Source organism: Macrobrachium rosenbergii, chromosome 6 (genome assembly GCF_040412425.1).
Source record: "Macrobrachium rosenbergii isolate ZJJX-2024 chromosome 6, ASM4041242v1, whole genome shotgun sequence".
Lineage (NCBI taxonomy): Eukaryota > Metazoa > Arthropoda > Malacostraca > Decapoda > Palaemonidae > Macrobrachium > Macrobrachium rosenbergii.
In genome coordinates, this window is record NC_089746.1 from 28,583,964 (window position 1) to 28,605,838 (window position 21,875).

General features: G+C 36.6%; 1 protein-coding gene across 5 annotated transcripts in view; it reads left to right on the forward strand.

Moving 5' to 3' along the window:
• The window catches only part of LOC136839390 (probable G-protein coupled receptor 21), a 90,072-nt gene that overhangs the window by 56,881 nt on the left and 11,316 nt on the right, over positions 1-21,875 (forward strand). For all 5 annotated transcript variants that reach the window (XM_067105370.1, XM_067105367.1, XM_067105368.1 and 2 more), the window contains one exon: positions 18,494-20,894. In XM_067105370.1, coding sequence (XP_066961471.1) covers positions 20,534-20,894 — 361 coding nt within the window. In that variant the 5' untranslated portion in view covers positions 18,494-20,533. The remainder of the gene's footprint in view (positions 1-18,493; positions 20,895-21,875) is intronic.

The following is a 21,875-nucleotide window of genomic DNA, read 5'->3' on the forward strand; positions in this document are numbered from 1 at the left end:
CTTCGCTTGGGTAAAATCTCTGAGCCAGAAAAAAGTAGGGGGCTTAAAACAGTGTTCAATAAGAGCAGTGAGAATGAAATCAAGAGGAAATTATTCCAAAGGTCATATTTATTATTCTATAAATAATAGATGAGGATGCTCGAGCATCTGAACTGTGCCATTTCTAGTCTGATTTCCGATTTGCTCACACCTAAGTGTGTCGTGCAGAATTTATTTAGAATAACTGGTGAGTTCTGTCCATTAACGCAGGCTTAGGTACAGGCTCAGAGCCAATTACCCTGACGATACAAGCTGAATATTTAATTGTAGTATACACTGTAAGTAACCTTTGACGTCACTACGAGAGGATTTTAAATCAATCAGTCAATAGTTGACGATAGTTTGAATTTAAGACGAACTCGGCTTCTATTCATCGTCCAGAAAAATAGAGAAAAGCTTTCTTTGCAAAATGACGGTGTTATACTGGCCCATTGGAAATATACTGAAATGAAGGCATTTTTATTTCTTGCGCATGACTGGTAACACTTCTTACAAGCCACCTTTCTTAGGCCTCATGTGCATGGCTTTCTACATCTACATCTTAGTCATTGCCGTTCGTCTCTTTACTCCTGTCTGTTCGTTCAGCTTCTTTATTCTATCTTGAGCCAACTTGCACCGTTCTTGCAAGTCGGAGTCCTATGGGGCGAAGTCTGTGACATCCTGTGAATTATCACAGAGGCCATTCTGATGGACAAAGAATCGGGACTTGCAGTGTATTAACCAAATTAAGGAAACCATTCTCTCTGATAAGCCTTTTCTTGTAAGAGATTAGACAATATTTATTACAGTCACATCAAGTTGTGCAGATAGGAAGAATAAACCCTGAGAGAAAACCCTTTGGCATAGCCTCAAACGGTATGAATATCTCCATTTCAACTCTGTTTGGAAGGCGAAATACATCTGCTAATTTCAGTGCAGGTCATTTTGTCTTTTAATCAAATACTTATTTAAATCCGGTCAAGGATGCGGGTGTCTTCGATGAACAAATCAAGGATATAACATACCAGGGCACTCGCACCATTTTTCCTTCCTTAAACAGAGTTGTTAGGAATTCGTGGGCAGTGGCTTTATTTTTTAAAGTTAACTCTGTTAAGGACAAATTAACTCACTTATTTGCTATATTCTCATAGAGGCTTTCCATGTTCAGCACCGATTTAAATTCTTGCTGTTTTCTAGATGCTTAGTAAATTTACTTGATAAAGACCTGCTACACAGTAGGGAAGGAAAATGTATTAAGGTTTTCTTTCCGTCACAAGCATCATACACATGCCATTGTAAATCTATCAACACTACATGCATTTACATGATATCATTTTCATTGTATGATGTTTGAAGACACTGCTCCACAATCTATTAGCTCAGAAGGTTCGCCATTTGAGTGTGGTGATCAGCTTTAGATTATGTAATATGTATAACCATCAGCTTGATCAGAATCCTTTTTCGTGTCCCCATCGACGAAGGGAAAATTTAGGACAGGTTGTAGTTGCCGTCGCGAATTAGAAATGAACATTTAAATGTTAACGTTAAATGCCATTGTAAACTTCTAATTATAACGAATATTTGCGTACGAAATTACAAATAGATAAGCGTCCAGTATTTGTGTAGATTTTGAGAGCTACAGCCTCCAGCCACGCGTTTTTCTGGAAGGCCGAATTGGCATCACTGCTACGTTCCCTGGATGCACCCGTCGTATCGATCGCCGATGCTCTTGTGTGGTAGGACAGTGTTTACGGATACGATTTTGGTTTTTCCTCCTCTGAACTTACATACTGCAAATTTACAGTCACCAGCTCTGTTTTATGCCCATGAAACTCACTTAATAATTATATATCTTGATGCAGTATTTCTCTGAAATCCCAAAGGGGCCATCCAAAGTCAACTAAAAAGACGAGAAACCAACCTGAGAAACCCTTCAAGAGAGCAGCACCAGCTTAGCTCACGGGATTGGAACCCATATAAAGGGAGTTGGCTAAATCCATTGCACATAATCATGAAAAGACTAACGTTGTAATGGGATTAGAATTGCTGTTTCAGGAAGTAGGTTCTCCGTAAAGTAATGCTCAAAATTAAACAAAAGAACTCGCCCAAGGCGTGATTGCAGGGCCCTCTCTGCGCAAAGAAACACCGGAAAAAGAGAGGGTGAAATATCAGATGACTTCGAATTACTATTCAGCTTACCTTAATGATGATGTCGAATTCTGCTGTGTAACAGGTGTAAGGCTTCCATAGGTTTTAACTTATAACCCTAGCGGTAATTTCTTACGTAAGTGAAAATATATAACGAATATACTTCATATATAGATTAAAGACGGGCGTTCATATTCGGATTCAACAAAATGAATTTCCACATTCTTTCCATAAAAGTCGTTATTCTTGCATGTGCAATTAAACTTCACAAATATCATTTATTAAACATTATGCTGTTTGCAAATTGCAGACGCTTTTATATTTTGTTTTTACAAGAACATTCACAGCCTTTGTATGCGGATTGTGCTCCTTTACTATATGACTGAAAGATACATCTTTCCACCGTATGCTCATTTACTTTGTAATCGATTACCTTCGTTCCGCGAAATATGCATATTTTTTTCTGCAGCTCTCAAGAATATGTCTGACTTTGACTTAGAATTATGTTGCTGGTCATGGAATCTCTTGACAACTTGTGTTTTTCTTTGTCTTTTGGTCAAGGTACAGTCATCACCTGAGAAAGAACAGAACTTATATATATATATATATATATATATATATATATATATATATATATATATATATATATATATATATATATATATATATATATACATATATATATATATATATATATATATATATATATATATATATATATATATATATATAATTTATACATGTATATAAACCGTAAACAGGGACCCAGGAATGAGAATAATCTTGTGTTCTTATATTTACACTTATGTATCTGTATGTCACTTCTAAGGACGAATGTGTTTAGACGTTTGAAGGCTAAACACAGAATTCCTAAGAATCTGGAATATTTCCCAGAACGTTCCAAGTAAGTATTGGAGATCTTGTAGGAAGCATGCACCAACTTTTTTTTTTTTTTTTTTTTTTTTACGGATATGGCAACAACCTTGTTTTCAATGAGTATTAGATTCTTGAAGCAGGATTTAGGACATTTTACCTATAGGATGTTATTTATAATGCATTAGAGTAAGAGACCAGGCATTAGTATTTTAGGACATGAAGGACACGGGTGTCATAATTTTGCATGTTAACTAGAGTTGTTATGAATATATTATATTGTCGTCATAAAACGGTAATGGGTTTTGTTATTGGTCATATTCTCTTTTACGTGACCCATGCTGTCGTTTTGCAGATTTTCATATTCGTTTTTCAATATTGGGTGCAATGCTCTAATTGACTAATGCAGTGGACACTTGTCAGCAGTCCCCTAATTAACACTTCTGTTGGTGTTGATTTATCTGGCGTTATACCAGAACGGGGCCTTCTTCAATAGCGTCCCCTAGGTAATGGTAAGGTATTGGAGTGAGTAAGAGGTTTTGTGTGGACCTTTGGGCTCTTGTGCAGCCAACCGTGACGAGCACTACTAGAGTTGTTGGTCCAATCATAGTGCCTTCCATTTACGTATTGGCCTTCTCTATACATTCCCTTCAATAAAGATGGGTTAGAAAAGTGCATTTAGTCATTAGAAAAAAAATAGTTTGTTGGCAAGTCATTGGATTTGCTTATTATGTTCTGCTGTAGATCTATTTACAAGACTCGTTTCTGGTTATATGATTGGCAGGGTGTATTGGCTGAAATGAATTTTAGACATCGTTTTCAACAGCAGTAGTTGCCTTAACTAAAATTTATAAAGATTTGAGATATTAAGAGTCTCCCACGAAATCGGCGGGATTCTGGTAAACTTTTTAGTAATCTGCTGTCATCCAATTTTCGTATGTTGAATAATGTCAACAGCGGGGGAAAGAATTAGCTTACAAAAGAGTCCTCGTGTGACAACTTTTCCCACCCAATTCGTAGTAGACTTTCAAGTGATCTTTGATCATTCTGAAGCGAACAGGTGAACACAGCCGTTCTTTTAATAACTCCAAGGGAGTTAGGCCACTTGACTTGTTCTGGATCAGTGCATTTTTGAATAGCAGCGAAGTCGTTGCAAATGATTATGCAAAAACTAGTTCCCAGTAATATGGATGTTTCTTGTATTGGACCTAAGAGTTTAAAATCTCGGCGTAAATGTGACACACAATCCCTGTTCTGAATGCTTGTTTTTTATTTTTTGAAAAATTCTGTTTACAGAATTGAAAGTCTCGTAAATGGTTTCTCTAACATCACGCGAAATACGTTCTTAGGACAAAGAATACTTGAATTTTTTTTTCTGAGGAATAGGTCATACACTCCCCTTCATCTCGTGTTCGTGTTCCACTTTAACCTGAAGGTGATAAGTGTCACACGCCCAGTGTGTCACACCCTGGGCGTTTCTGATTATTCATTAACCATGAGTCAGTCTTATATGACCTCTCACCACTTACCGCTTTTGGTTTCTAATCTTCTGAAATACTAAGGTCAAGTGTGCCTCTGAATTCTTAGTTTGCTAAGGCAGCTTGCCGAAAAAAATAGATAGTTAATTTTGTACGATTATGTGAGGCCTAGCTTGGACGAATTGCACACACACACACACACACACACACACACACACACACACATATATATATATATATATATATATATATATATATATATATATATATATATATAAAGTATAGAACACCCCAAATTATTTACTGTCATTTTCCTAGTAATAGATCTTGTACAGATCGGGGTAAATTAAGGATGTCTAGGGAAAGGGTAATTCAGCAGTAACTTTTATATTGTTATACTGTTTGTCTCCAGAGCCTTCCGCTATGTGGGAGACGGCATTCATACCGTCAAAATGACGGCAATATACGGGCGAGTCGAAACGGCAAATCCCGACCTTAGTGACGTTACGTATCATTCCGAGATGCTGAATATATATATATATATATATATATATATATATATATATATATATATATATATATATATATATATATATATATATATATATATATATTAAGCGCTACCATTACCATTGGCTCTGTGTTTGTTTTTTCGAAAAGTCTGGTGGTAGCACAAGAATAATTTTTAAACTATCCAATAAAAGTTAGTCAACAATTATAAGGAACTCTGATAAATTTCGAAACCATCATTAAGCAAATAAGCGACAGTTCTAGTAAAGGATTAGCCATAAATCTTTAGAGGTCACTTGAATGACGTCCGCAACGTTAATGTGACAGTCGAGAAAAGCATGAAAATTCAATTACAACTTGAGCATGCAACACTACAGTACGATGTAAAGTAGGCACTTGAATTTTTTGAATCCATTAAAGCTGAATATTAGTCTCAATGTCGTGCAGGATAAGGATTTATATACCAGGAAAAAGCCGGTTAATTTGCAGCACTCGTAGCCCATTACATTTTGCTCTCTTCCTATTCGACCTTTTCACTGCCATTCTTTCCTCCTGACTTCTATTCTCTCTGTAGCTTATACCTCAGTACCAAGATTAATTAGCTTGTAGTGTGTAAAATGTCTTACTGCAAAAGGTTTCATGTGCAAGAGACATGAAACTTTATAGGAGAATGGAGAATGCGAACATTGGCTGCAGTTTATCGAATGATCAATGCTTTGGAAGCTAAAGACAGAACTGAATTCACGTTTGAAAGCCTAGGTTATAAGAGCAAAGACTGGAGACTCCGCTTTTACTGAGGCGCTCGTACGCCCAAGAAGTCACTTACTTCTTAACATGATGGCCTAGTGCACACAGCAAAGTAATTAAAGGATTTTTTAAAATGTATCGAATGAATTTAAAATATCCAAAGAAGGGCCAATGGATCTGAACTGGCTAGTTACACTTTCTAGAAAATTTTTAAGCAACACGCTGTTCCGTTTCCTATTTTCCATTATTAGACATAGAAGTATTCTTTACCCAGGAGTCTGTTCCACAGAAATTTGGTACAAGTAATTATCATTATTAAATGAGGAAAGAGAAAGACGGCTGAATTCACCTGTCGTCTTATTAATGACAAGATATCACTTTATTCGTGACTTTCCGTAGCTCAGTAATAACATTTTACTTACAGGTAGTTATTGCCTGCAATCCAGGAAATTCTTCAAATGTTAAACTTGCAAGGATAAGAAACTGAGTCTTGAAAATGGACTCCTTTTAGGTTATAATGTGTGAGGAACAAGGATAATAGAGACTAATGTAGAACTTTTATTGTTTTAACCAATGGAAATATTTTGATAATAACGACTCTTTTTGTGGATATACCTTATAATAATGAAATGTAGTTTCTACGCATAAAATAGTTTACGGAAAATGTAGCCTATTCCTTGCAATGCGTGTTAAATCAAATGTAAAACCAGAAAAATCCCAGAAAGGATCGCTCAGTTATTCATGAAATTATAATAAAAATGGCCTCGCCAAAAATGAAATAGAGAGAGCAGATAATAAGGTTCATTTTCAGAGTTTGGATTACCTTCTTTTCAAGGAGAATTCCTCACGAAAACATTGTCACGTTCAGACCCATGTCATATATTCGTGTTGCTGTGTGTTGAGGGATGAATTCTCAGGAATCTTTGGGGTGCAATTGCCGTTTTGCGGCATTCGCTAATGCTTATGGTGGCATTGCTCTACTCTGGCAGTTGCAGCAATATTAGTTGAATAAATTATGTGAATGGCGATGATGATGATAATTATGGTGGAAAAATTAAAAAAAGGAACAAAATTATGTAAACATTACTCTTCCTTATCAAAATATTTATTTTTAACATTGACGATTTTACTTTGTTAATATAAAAGTAATTATAGAAATTTATATAATCTGTAGTAGTAATAATAATAGTGATTGCTCTGAAGTGTGCATCGTATGTACTGTCCCATACTTAAGCAGACATGTATCAGCTTGGACAACAGTTATTTCGAGTGAGTTTCATTGAAGAGCAAGGAGAATCGATAGGCAAATATTAAGTGAATGCTGAACTAAGGGGTCTTCAGTCCATAGCCTTAGCCTTAGCCGCTATCGATTGTCGTGGACGATGGAAATGTTATTAGCACTTGGTGTCCGTTTAGGAAACTTAAAAAAAAATTAACTGTTCACTTCTGGACGCTTTTTTGTGAAGTTTTTCAGCTGCAGACTTTTTACCAAATTTTATTTTTGTTGTCAAATGACACTGTCAGGGAAATTAATGGACATGTTAAAATAAAAGGGAAATGGAGATTGCATGGACGGATATGTACTTAGCAACCGGGCCCCCCCTCCCCTCCTGCCCCGGAGCGTTGGAAGACCCAGGCACACTTGGATAAGTATGCGACAAGAGGCTGCAGATGGATGTGGAAGATGAGAACTATGAGACTGGAGGCTGGAGATGGGTGGAGATTTGTGGAAGTGAAAGTTCAGGGAAGATACGCGGAATTTTATAGAGGCCCTTGGCGCCGCACAGCACTTGAGGCGATGATGATGATTATGATGGCGTTGTCAAAACTTTGACACGTGCTATTCTTATTCTAAGCGGATTCATAATGTTATTTTGAATAGTAGTTATGGTAAAATGTCTAATTTACCTTGTTTCTCAAAGGAATTTTACATAGCGGTAATAGTAACAAAAGTAGTAGTAGTAGCAACAGTTATAGCAAACAAGGCTAATATTATAATTAAAAGAATAATTTGACAAGATCATGTATTTTTAACATTATATAAAAGCTTTACCGTGTTAGAGGATAGAATGAATTTTTGGCATAGTTAGTTCCTATCTGTTTGTTTTATTTATAATGCTATTCTTACAAGACTAGCTGCAAAACCTTTCTCCTGAATTTCAGGAATATTCTATATGAAATGATGTCCCGATTGTAATTGCCTTTTTTTTTTCTTGGCAGAACCATTTTACCACACGCTGACCCTTGCAGGTCTTTTTTGTTATGCTATTAAAGCACTTTCAGGATGACAACACATAAGAAACATCTGTGCAAATGCCCAGACTGTAGTGATAACAGCCTCGCACTGTGTGGAACTTCATCCTTTTATTGCTGTTTTTACCACATAGTATTTAGAAAGACTTCTTTCCTCAGTATAGACAACATTATTATACAAACTGCTTGAGGGATTTTTGTGTTTGCGCACTTCCTTACACAACTTTTATTTCTTAATTGCAAGGGCAACAATGTCTATCGGGAATTCGGCGAGTAAAAGCCAAATCCAAATTCCAGATGTAAATTCCTAGCTGAAACTCCCTCGGCATCCAGGATTAAATTTGAATGACCTCATTCTTCTCAACGACTTGTTTTTACGGCACATTTGGCCCTTCAGAAGGAGGTCAGCAAAATATAAGACCAGTTCTTTTAAGACGGAATTTTCCTGGTTCCACTTTCCCTCGGGGAAACGGCCAGAACAGGGCCAGTTATGGAAGCAATTTCCACTCCACATTATCATTGATAAAGTACTCTCATTATTGAAAAAATAATCGTTTTATTTCCTCTCTTTCAATATTGTCGTTATGATTGTAATGTTCTTCCTGAAAGTGAAGTACAGATGAGAAAATTGTTAACGGGATCAGAATTTTTCTGCTGTTACTTAGAGTAAATTCTTTGGTGTTCCCATCTTAATATTTTTTTTTCTTTTTTTGACCGGCCGTCTAATAAGAACCCTAGGTTTATCCCCAGTTTTAAACCTTGCAGAATTCTTAGTGTTTAGTGGAATACCTCAGGTCAATGAAGACTGTAATTTTGCTTTGATAATGTGATTTGGTAATTTTGCCCGATAATGTGGTTTGGTAAGAATTGATTAGCAATTAAGGAAGGTTCTGTCGTTAGGCATCGATAGTGCAATATAAACTGACCAGTTATCGAACTTGCAATTAAGAAATTTTAGAGAACTCCTTTTTAAAATCAATGAATGATACTTATTTTTTTTTTTTTTAGCTTTTATGGAAACGTATAAAAATTTGCTATAAACTAACTCCTACACAACATAACAGTAGAACCCTCGAACGTTAAGTAAGTCAAGCCTACTTTTTCTCCCTGCCGCCAGTTGTAGCATAGTTATCGAGCTATTTATTATTCGGCAAATGTCCGTCGTCTTCTTTTCCGCCCTGGAGATCGGTTGGTACGATGGGATAATGGTGTCTTCTACTTCTATATGAAGGACCAACCACACCCAATTCCTAAAGGTGAACGGTCAGATTTGAACTGTTCTGTGGGTGGGCACGGCTTCAGCATTTGGCAGAAACCTTGCAGGCTTCGACAAGAGAGAATTTAGATGCTCCTCAAAGGTCGACTTACCTGACCCTAAGGTCATGTTCCAAACGAAGCGTAAAGTCCAGGCTACCCACGTTCTTCTCCATTTTTCCAGAAGATGGATGTGAAAGGTTCTTGCAAGAATGATTGCGTTAGATATTCCTCAATGGTGATGAGCTACTAGGACTTATAGGTCTCTTGATACTTTCCAGCACTGTCTGATCAGGCGCTTTATAGTACTCCTATTAGAAATCATATCTAGATATTTTTAATAGTTTTAAAAATTACATTATTTTTCAAAATGTAATTTAAAACACACACACACACACACACACACACACACACACACACATATATATATATATATATATATATATATATATATATATATATATATATATATATACACATACATACATACATACATACATACATACATACATACATACATACATACATACATACATACATACATACATACATACATATCGAGAAAGAACGTTTTTCTGCGAAATATCATTGGGATTTTCAGAAATTGTTATATCATTATGAATAGAAATTTACGCAGTGCAGCACTTTTATGTTAATGAGTTGGAGTACGAAAGATTGTATTCAATAAAATTTGGAAAATGAGGAGATTTTGTGTCACATGAATTAAATTGCTTAGTTCAGATATTTTCTCAAGAGAAGGACTTCAACATAATTTCTGATTCTCTCGCTTTTTCTCTCTCCCTGTTTTAGTCGCGGTTTTATGACGAATAATGTTCTTTTTTAAGAGCGGCTGGACAGTATTTAGTTTCTACTTCCATGTCAGATGAAGCTGCAGAGAATGTTATGTTTCTGTGGTCATTTTTTCCAACCCTGGTTAAAAGTTAGAAGTGACAAATAATTGAAGATTAACTCAAAAGAAGAGAACAATCTGAAATATCAACCGACTGCACAATAGAAGAAACATGAGCAGTTCATTCCGTTTCATCTGCCATTACTCCAACACTATTTCTACAACTCTTACGACTACTTCTGTTACCAGTTCTGTTGCTATTAAATAAATGTTATGAGTGTGTTCGTTGAAAAGTGTAAGGGAAAGAATAATCGGTTCATAATGCCGGAAAATAAGCATAAGAATTCTATGAACCTTCTCTTTCGACTAATTACCATTTGACGATGTGGCCCGTATTATGTTTATCCATGTTTTTTAATTGCTAGTTCTCCGTTTTATTGCTGTTGGCGCTGATGTTGACGACTCTGGAATCCGTGTGAAAATTACCCTTGGGGAAATTCAGTTCCGGTAACTGTGCTTCACGAAACCCATATCAGATTTGTTCTGTGAGTAATCCAGTTCTGTTTATGTGCTTCTCAGAATCTATGTCAGATTTGTTGCGGGAGTAAAGCAGTTTTGATTATTGTACTTCACTAAATTGTCAGCTTTATTCTGTGAGTAAACTAGTTCTGGTAACAGTGCCTCACAGAAACCTGTGAGTAATCCAGCTCCGGCGACTGTTTCAGAGAATCCATGTCAGATTCATCCCGAGTATCCCAGTTCTGGTAACTATGCGTCACAGAATTTGTTTTCAGGTGGTCGTAATCCTGCCATGCTAAATAATTTAGCCTCCTTCGTCTTGATGACTCATACAAGTCTCCTGGACTTCGATTATTCATTACTTTTCATCCTTACAAATTTGAATTCCATTCCTTCACATTTTTGCAGCCACTAGTGTCTTATTTCATTTGATTTTCCGTAATTCTCTTTACTTCTCGAGGGGAAAAAAAGAAAAGAACAGACTTCATAGAACTTGGCACCAGTTCACGATCTACTTTACTTGTTTAATTTAAATGATTATTAGATATTCTGAAACTACCTTTGATATGGCCATATTTATTTTCTTCGAATGGAGGAAGCGAAGAAATAACCCGAGGTCGTGGAGATTCTGACCAATTCATAATTTCTTTTAAGACAAACATAGCTTTGATCTGTAATAGTCATCTCATTTCCCCATCAGTCGTGCCTGCCAAATTGCACAAACTGTGAAAGAAAGGAGGGAAAAGGATGTTTCTGAAGGGCCTTGGGCACCGTGAGAAAGAAGCAAGTGATTTAAAAGAAGTCCAAATAGAAAATCAATACGGACTGAGTTGAGCTTAGGATGGTGGGTCTCCTTTAAAGTAGGTTTCTTCCGCCATGTTAGCATTCTTCAAACGAAGAATGCAATTTCATCTCCGGATTCAGCCATAACTCGGGTTGCTGATTTGCGTTAATAGGAAACTCGTTTTCTTGAAGGCAGTTTCCAGTAATCTTATAAACCGACCGAAGTGTAAGGATCAATATGGGCATCTTTGTGACATTGTTCGGTATAAGATCCTTCCTCGTAATAATTTTGTACTCCAGGATGAAGTTCCTTAGAGCAGTCCTGGTGGTGACAGGTCATCGTAATTGTAGTTGTATGTGTGTGTTGAGATTTTTTAAAAATGGTGTTGAATTTAGACGAATTCAGGATAATTTTCACACCGCAAAAAAGGAGCTGGAAATCAACAAATACAACTCTAACACGGGTTTTGAACAGGATATGAGAAAAAAAAAAACATTTCAAAGAGGAGTGTGAAGACACTTAAAATATTCCTGTAAGCCAGTAATAAATTAGGCTAACAATTATTAATAGCAAATCATTATTTGTCAAATATACGGGCCACAAACAATTACAACCTTACAAGAAAAGCAGCGTGCTAATATCCATGCTTCATTTTATCTGATTACTCTAAGGTCTAGAGCCTTGCTGGGTCATATTTTATCATATTCTTTTCCTCTGAATTCTGGCGTCTTTTGACCAGTATAAACTAATGTAAGCAGACATCTTGAAAGAGTCGTCTGTGGAAGGAAGTCGAACGTAGTTATTTGTTCTCCTTGTCTTGTGTGGATGATACTACAAAACTTCAAAGAACGAAGCGGGCTGAGAGATTCCACGATCACTTTTCGTCATCCGGTGATGCGTCATTTCTTTTGAATCAAATATGTTCTTTAGGGAGTCCTTGGCATATAGTGACGCAGAGAGATCAGCATAGCTTTTGAACAAGACATTAAAGGACTACGGGCTCATTGATCTTTTGTAAATATATAACTTATTTTTTTTATTTTAGTGGTGCAACTATCAGCATGTATGAGCAAATTTTTCTCGTGACTATTACTTTACAGTCAGTTAAAACCTTTATATATATATATATATATATATATATATATATATATATATATATATATATATACATATATATATATATATATACACACACACACACACATATATATATATATATATATATATATATGTGTGTGTGTGTGTGTGTGTGTGTGTGTGTGTGTGTGTGTGTGTGTGTGTGTGTTACCCTTCCAGTTTTCAGCTTGTTTTGGGAAGAGGTTGTTATTCCCGCGCCGTACCTGAGGGTTGTTCAAGAGTGTCACATTCCTACGGGGAGTATTCATTTGCCAAATGTAAATTATGTCAGTAAGAAATTATTTTGTAGTGTGCGCGCTTAAACAAGTGTAGACCATAAACGCATGAAAGTATCGAACTATCGATATTAACTGAGAAATGTTGAACGTGAAGGCAGTTTAGCCTTGCGGATCACGTGCGGAAGATCACGCATATTACCATCAAAACGGGCATAGGGTAAGGTGAGCAAGTAGGTGATGTCTTCGGAGAACTGCCAATACTGGGAACGCGGGGTGTTCAGTTCAAGTGTATACTGGTCTCACGCCATACACGAAACTGCTTCGAAATAGCTTATATTCAGAGGGCATCTTTCCCACCTTGCTCCTGGAAGAACTTGTGTTGCGAGGCCAGACAATCCGTAATCAGCCACTCTTTGAAGGATAAACGCACTACGAATTTTTTTACTCGTCAAGGTAAATATGATTGGGCTGACAGGGCATGCTGTGGGGATATCTTCGCACATGAATGTGTATTAGTAATACTGGCTCACCACAGTGAGACCATTTTTTATGTGTAGTTTACTGATCATCAAAAAATGCAGTCCGACAAGAACTATGTGAACATATAAAACACGCAAGAGCGGTTGGGCCATTTTGCATGATATACTTTTTAATGGGTTCTACTTAAGGCTGTAGAACCTTGAAGTGATTATAATGAGGAAGCGTTATTTTGTGGAATTACTGCAAAACATTACTGACAATATTCCTTTAGATCTGGCTTTTGCTTTGATTGCGCAAGGAGTGTTGCATGGATAAATACTTGAAGTAGGCTCGTTACTGTTAACATTTGACTCTCTCTCTCTCTCTCTCTCTCTCTCTCTCTCTCACACACATAGAGAAAGACATAGACAGTGGAACGAGTATAATGTGAAGATGGAAGTTGTCATTCTCATATGCTTCAACCTACAAGATCTCTACTCAGGACTTCTATGGTTTATTGAGACATACTTCTACTATACTTTTTTATTAAGCAGAATTATATATATATATATATATATATATATATATATATATATATATATATATATATATATATATATATATATATTATATGTACGTGTGTGTGAGAGCGAAAGAGAATGTGTGAGTGTGCGGGCTCGTGCGTGGGTAATCATTAAAATTATAATTTAGGTCATAATATCCCGTTTCCACAATGTCTAACTTTTCATGAACTGGATTTTATTTTATATGTACATATTTGTATAGATTTAGATATGAAGTCAATATGTAATATGTTTATTTTTCGTTTTGTAAGTCACGGGTAAACGGAGTCACTGAGGTTCCAGGAAGGAGGGCCAGACAGTTAAAGCTTTCTTGGCTTGCATTAGAAAGCTAAATTTAGTATGTGTTCAGTCTGTTGAACTAGTTGCCGTATCCAGCGAGAAAGATTTATGTGATAAGTAAAAAAATTAATAGAATAAAAATAAAACAGGTTTTTGTGTAGAAAAGGTTATTTTGCGTTGCTGTGTGCGCGGTTATTGTATCAACCCAGCTGGGATACCTGTGCTTGGAACAGATGTTCTATTGACATTCGGGATGCTGCACGGAAAGGAACAGTGTTCAGTGGATTCATGCCAAAACATCGTGGAGATTGAGTCAGTGCGAATTTGGTTGAAATACATTCTTCTAGAAGAGATATAAAATGGATAAGATGTTTTAATTTTGGTTAAGGTTTTATAGTATTACCGGATTGAGCCCAAATATGCACAAACAAGCTCGTTCCAGTGTTTTACATAAACGAACTAATTTTCTGATGGCAAATCGTTACTAGTTCTCCTATTTCCTTTTCCTGTCTACCGTGATCATTATTACTTAGTTCCCAGCAGTTCAAAATAGGTCACGAGTTTGTTCTCACTGACGTTTCTATATTATCTTTTTTCTCTCATTTGCGCTGTATCTCATAAAATCAATGATTTCCTCATTGTCTGAAAACTCCTTCTCTAAGACGTAAGTAAAAATCTGTGTCGTGCACTGCGATGCAGCTCCTGCAGCCCTAACCTTTCCCCTCACATCGACAGATGGCGTGAGGAAAATTAGACGCAAGGGAAGGCGAAAAACGAGGGTGAGATGGCGGAGGATATTGGGAACTTGGGTCAGACGATCGCGAGTATTCTAGGCAGCACCGCCCGCCTGGCTGGTTGAAGCTTCACAACCAACTTGTCCTTTTCCTTTGCACATGTCCACAATGAATTTGCTGACTGTGTTATCGGAAAATCTTTCGTCATCTTCAGGGAGGTGGTAGAGCTCCTGACCATGGTTCTAAACCTTCATGTAGATTGTAGACTGCTGCTACAAGCCGCATTCGTATGCCTCTCGAGACATTCCCAATAAGTCTTCTAATTATTTTTGTTTATTACATAAGGTAATGGCGAGAGATCATTAGTGAAAAAGATCTTGCCATTTACCAACGAAATGAAAGCGATATGACAAATGAAACATGAAACCAGGATCCGGTAGGGGGTCCTGGGTGAAACATTACTCTAGCCGAAAGGGACGAGTTGATTGGTATAACTTTGGAATCCTTAACGCGATACTTATAGGTGAATTCTGAATAGGCTACTCTGCAAAGAGAGTTGGATGCCAAAGATACTCTGGTGTGAAAGCTTTCTAATGATGGTCTTTATCATTTTGGGTATCTAAATAAGGGAATACTTTGAGTTTGAATTGATGATAGCAAGCTTTTTCTATTTTTTATGCCTTTTCATATACATTATTTTACGGTGACTTACGCATTTGGTAAAGCATCACTAGCAGACACATAAAGTAATGGGTAATTTTTATATTGCCTCACACACTGGTGGGTAATTAGCTTAGGAAAAGATTTTTTATTGCTAATGTCTGTTAACTCGATAAATCTTGGTTTATTATCAGATTGGGTTGGCAGCAGGTTCCCTTAATCATATTATATTTGTACTGCAAGATTGTTTTTGATTGTTCGTTCCTTCGTTCGATCTAGATTAGGTTGGCCTTATGCCGGAACGGGCCCTTACTCTTGAAGTATCCTTATTAGAATAAGGCCAAGAAATTCATTGGCCACTTTGATATAGCGGCAACTGCTGATATCCAGTTATCTTACCAAACACATTATCTGTTCTATTCTTTTGTCTACTCGAAAAAATTGTTCCCAAATTGGGTCCGCTGTGGCTTCTTCCCGTCGCATAGTGATGATACTGGCACAGCCAAACTATTTTGAAGCGAATGCTGAATGTAAATAAGCAGCCCGAATGTAAATTCGTGGTTATCATTGGGCCTGACGCGAGGGAGGGAGATGAAAGGAAATCCTCACCTAAAAATATCGCCGATTGACATCATTATGGTACTGGAGAATGTCGATCTCTCTTGCCAGAACGAAAAATGAAGTTTATAATTATCTCTGGGTGAATGACGCATGTTTGAAAAACAGCGATACCTCTTTTTAGTTGCAAGCAGGACTGTATGTCTACAGTAATTTTCATCGTTACAAGTTGTAATATTACGAAGTTAAAAGGTTTTCTTTCTGGCTAGTTGTAATGTGTGAGGTTATAAAGTCTCTGAAAGCAATGGTACGTATATATACTATGCAAGTGTTAGTTAATATTTACTTACTAAATTTACACTCAAGGTGATACATATTTGAATGTTTACAGAACCTTTCCTCCATATATATATATATATATATATATATATATATATATATGTGTGTGTGTGTGTGTGTGTGTGTGTGTGTGTGTGTGTGTGTGTGTGTGTGTGTGTGTGTTGCGTTTGTGCTTATGTCTGTGTGCGTGAAAGAAAGAGAGAGAGAGAGGGGAGCGGGATGAAAATGGTACTAAATTGACAATTGTAAGACTTCTTGTGTGGGGCTTCACGTGTTGGGGTACTTACAGAACAATAGTACCTAATGTTTTTGGGTAGGCAGCGTCATATGTATAGAAAAACAAGTCTCTTGTAATGTATGTACGGTTGTTACGAACGGGGACATATTCCTCGTATAGCATTTGTAGTAGATTTTTTTTAGCAGATAAAGACTGGTTTACCTGAAGGGAAAACGAAAGTCTTGTTAGAACAGTGATTCAAATGGAACGGACCATTCAGTCAACTGGTGGACAAAGATACTTAGTACTTTTTCTCTGGTGCTGGTCCGTATTTTTCAAATAGGGGATGCTAAACAAGAGCATCCTAGTTTCATTTATGATCCAACAAGTTTGTGTTCGAAATTTCTTTGTCGCATCTTTTCTCTTCTATTCTTTTCTTTGTCTTTTGTTTGCTTGTTCGTAACCCCTTTTTTTTAATACATCAAAAATATTCATGATTCAAAACATGGTTTTACTGTTAAAATGGCGAGATCACTTCAAATTGTAAAAATTTCTCTACTAAGACAGCTAATTCAGGAATAATTTCCTTCACTGTCGGCGAATGCATGAGTGCTTTCTTTCAATTCTATTTTATCTTTGCTGTAATATCAAAGGTTCTCGAGGAATTTCCCAAACCCATTTGCTATAGTTGTAGGAACGTTAACGAGGGTACAGAATGTAATATGAAAGTGTCACATTTCTATATATACACACACTGCTCCACGCATATCAGAGAGAGAGAGAGAGAGAGAGAGAGAGAGAGAGAGAGAGAGAGAGAGAGAGAGAGAGTTCCACATTTCTCAAGACTGTTATAACGAAAAAATCAAATTGCAGGGTAACGGCCTATTTTTAATCGAAATGTTGGAAAATCCAGATATATTAGTAATAATCAGAGAGTTGAAAACCAGTTTAAAAAAAATCTTTGCAGTGCTTTTGAAAAACAACCTTCGGATTCCACTTTGAAGATTCGACATCTTCACTGTGAATTCTACATATTAAATTGACGCGTTCGTCGGAATTTATATAATTAGGGATAAACTGAGTGGATAAATGGAGTAGAAGATGTACTAAAACTGAAGGACCTTAAGAGCGAGAAAGCGTGTACCAGACAGAGGTGGGTGGTGCAGATTGTGTATGGGATCGGCACAATACTGGTGAACTTTCTGACATAGGTGTACGATGTGACTAATGTGGACTTTTCTGCAGAGGTGGTTCGTCCTTGATTCAGCTATTGACGTATGGAAGTAGCAGCTTGTTTTGTGTAAAGTAACCCATTGTTACAGAAATCGCTTAATATGTATGTACACACACACACACACATGTATATATATATATATATATATATATATATATATATATATATATATATATATATATATATATATATATATATATATATATGTATGTATTAATTATATAATACTCTTTTTTTCCAGTAACTTTTAACCGCTAAACGTGCTTTTGATTTTACTGTAGTGAAGGATCTTGTGGAAAACTTCATTGGCATAAAGGTTTTGTCTGACTCTAGATATAGACCAGTAGGAAAGGAAGATGGCATTCAAACTTTTAGGTTTCAAACCCATTTACAGTCCGATAAATGATAAAGTTTTCTAAGCATAATTATTTGTAAAACCTGCTGAATATCTTAGGAAACCATTATGGTTAATGGCATAATGCTGCAAGTGATTTGCTGTTTTATAAAAAGAAAAACTGCGATGACTGTTCAGTATAGTGAAGTATCATCTCCGTAGGCAAATTACTTTTTTTTTTTTTTTTTTTTTAAGAATAAGCACCTCTCTTTTAACAAATTCTCAATTACTTTTTATCTTTTTCAGGAACTTGTGAATACAATAATGCAAGCATGAGGCCCAGTAGCAAGAGGTCGAAGCATAACTGGAAACGAGGAACTGACCTTGATAACATGACCAGCCTTTAACACAGAAGAAACTCAAGATTACATCCAAAGGAAAGAGAAGGACGACACGAAAGGACGCAAGAGAACTTCTCCTGTAGTGATGAAGGTGGTTGTTCCCAGCCTGTGAGAAGCTGGGAGAGAAAAAACTGAGTGGTTTGTTGCGTAACTTGTAGATCGAAGGTTGTGAGTGCTAATGTAGAAAAAGAGAAAATGGAGAGGAAAAGGGGCTTAGTTGTCGGGTTGAGAAGAACGATGCTTATGTGTCTGCTCACGAAGCCGAGAAGATCGAGGTGAAATGGAGACAGTGACTGCTATGCTCACTTGATATCACTACGTGCTGTGTGTTATCGCTAGTAATAATAATAATAATAGTAGTAATAATAACAATAATAGTAATAATTATAATAATATATAAAAGCCGCAATTACAATAATAGTAATAATAATAAATACAATAATAATAATTACACTAGTAATAATAACAACAACAAAAATAATGTATGGAATGCATCTTGTATCTTCTGGCCACGTAAATTGTTGTTGTTGTTGCTTAAGTTCCAAAAATGATGTTGCACATCAAATCAAGGGGATCTTGACAGAAAGAAGACTGGGAGAGAGAGCGTGCCTGTGAACAAGAGTGAGAAAGAGAGGAAGCGAGAGTGTCAGCAATCTTCTTACTTGTGGCTGTGCGTATGTATGAGGGTATGTTCTGATGGCGACTACAATGGGCCCTGACAATAACATAAGGTATATCTCAGAAAAAGAGTAGCTTGAAAGATTCTCATTTAGGCCTCCAGTGATTCTTACTACCTCAAGATTTTTTTCTTATGGTTTTTTGTGTATTTCGTGTGACTGTTGTGTAACGTGGTGTTTATATTTTTTTGTGGTCAGTGTCTAAGAATATTCATCCTAGATTCGTGTGATACACAGTTTTACTGATATTTTGTAGAAATGTCAAAGAGAACACATTGGGTTACTGTTATACCAAGTAAAAGGCTAACAGAAAAGAGGACCCTGCGCGCACTTGGGCATCTGAGCTTAGATCTCAAGCGTCTCTCAAACAGTCATAGCAAAACGAGATAACAGTGGTTGACAATGCTATTCAGTGATATGGCCTTTCATAGAACACTGAAGACTTTTGTAAATGTTGTTATTGCAGTCGCAGGAGGCCAAAAGAAGCCCCGCTCATCATGTGACTGATGCAGCAGAGCGGCGCCATTCCGTTTACTTTCTTCACCACCCTGTCATCCTTTTCCAAGACTTGCTTGTTCAGGAAACCCTTGTCTACTCGAAGCATCATCCTGTGCTGTTCTCCTGAGCCTTTGACACTATTCAAAGGCTGTTGCTGTTGTTTCCAAGAGCTATGTTAAGAGGAACAGCGTCGTTTTCAAAACTGCAAATGATCACATGACAGTAACAGCCTCATTAGGCCCATCGGGGTTACACAGAGACCATTTTGAACTATTGTGTGGTCAGCTACCAGAGAATCAATCAAAGACTACTAGAATCTAGCAACTAAACTTACGTCTCTCCTTTCCCCCCTCTTCTTCCCTCTTTTTTTCTTTCCTTCCTTCCCCCTTTTTGTGTCCTATTCCCTTCCTGTCCCTTCAAACCCAGAGTATAATTCTCCTTGAACCCTTTCTTTTCTTTTTTTTCTGCTTATTTTTAAATTTTAATATAATTTTTCTTTTTTCTTTTTTATTTTCATAGCGTCTTACCTTTTTCACACCTATTTTATCCCTTAAGTCTTATAACTTTTTAGCAGTCCTTTTGTTTTCTGAAGTAATTTCCTGATTTCGTAGCATTTATTTTTGCAGTTCCTACTAACTCTCCCAAAAATTAACCTTTTCCGCACTTTACCTTCCTTGAGAACAGTCTCCTTACCACAATTTCCTGTTTGTCCTTTCCACTTGACCATTAGCTCTCTTCCTAACCAAGGAAACCTCCCCTAAGCACTTCAAATGATGGTGGGTGCTCGAGGACTCGATGGAAGCTTGCTTGGCGGTGCTGTACTCGACGAAGACACCGTTGAAGATGAAGTAGATCTAGGCTCTATTCCTTTGCTCGAGACTCCGCCTGGAGAACAACCGCCGCCATCCCCGCGCCTTCTGGGTTACGGCGGTTATGGCTATGGGGCCGGTGGAGCCACCTATGACGGTTACGGTACTGGATATCCCCCCTATGGAGGTGGAGAGATTATGATGGCTGGCGGAACGCAGATTGGAGTGGAGAGCTTGGCCCAGGCTGCTGTCATTCTGGTTATTGGCGTAGCAATCATCATTTCGAATATCATCATCCTCGCTACTTTTATTACTATGCCAGGTAAGAGTGCCGGGAAGGGGACCCGTGGGCTCTCTCTCTCTCTCTCTCTCTCTCTCTCTTCTAAGGAAAATAGAATTTTCAAGTATATCATTGCAGTTTAGTTTACTCATTACCTAACATAAGGACACTAATGGCAAATCTTTCAAATCCAGCTGTTACAAAAACTGTGTATTGCCTAGAGAAATATATTGAAGTCAGGAAAGGAAGAATGATAAAGCAAAAAGATTATTGTTATCCTAATGAAGTATGCTTCACTGTATTCCCAAATCATATATATATATATATATATATATATATATATATATATATATATATATATATATATATATATATATATATATATATATATATATATATATATATATATATATTATATATTATATATTATATATATACATACATATACATATTTATGAAACATGTAAATTCTTAGTTACACAAAAAGTAATATTTGATCGTTTCTGTGATTACTTATGGACATGCATACAAACATGTCTTCATTATGTATATAATGCATACTTATAGATATGAATAGACGTGTGTGTATGCATGTTAGGTTATTTGTAAATAGAAAAGAGGAAAGTGAGACCTTACAGCTTATTCAGAAATAAAATGGACGGCAGTTAATTCAAGCGACGAACAGTCATGAGCTATTGATACAAGATCGAAGGTGATCCAAGGTCCAAGTGCCATGCAATCGGCTGGTGTTTATTTATTTCTGCATGTGCTGAAATGTGCTTTTCAACTTCCTCCTCATAAATTTTTTTTTGTGTCATGATTCACAGTTTCTTTGGCTAGGAAGGAAGAAAATGATTTATCATAATTTACTAACAATTATTTTCAGGAAACAGTCTAAAAACCAAGATATCTGGCCTTGACCTGTTTTTTCATCTTCAGGGCATTGCCTGAGAATTTTCTTTACATTTATTGTCATCAGGAGATTCAGAAACATTGCAAAATGAAAAAGAAATACGAGTCTCA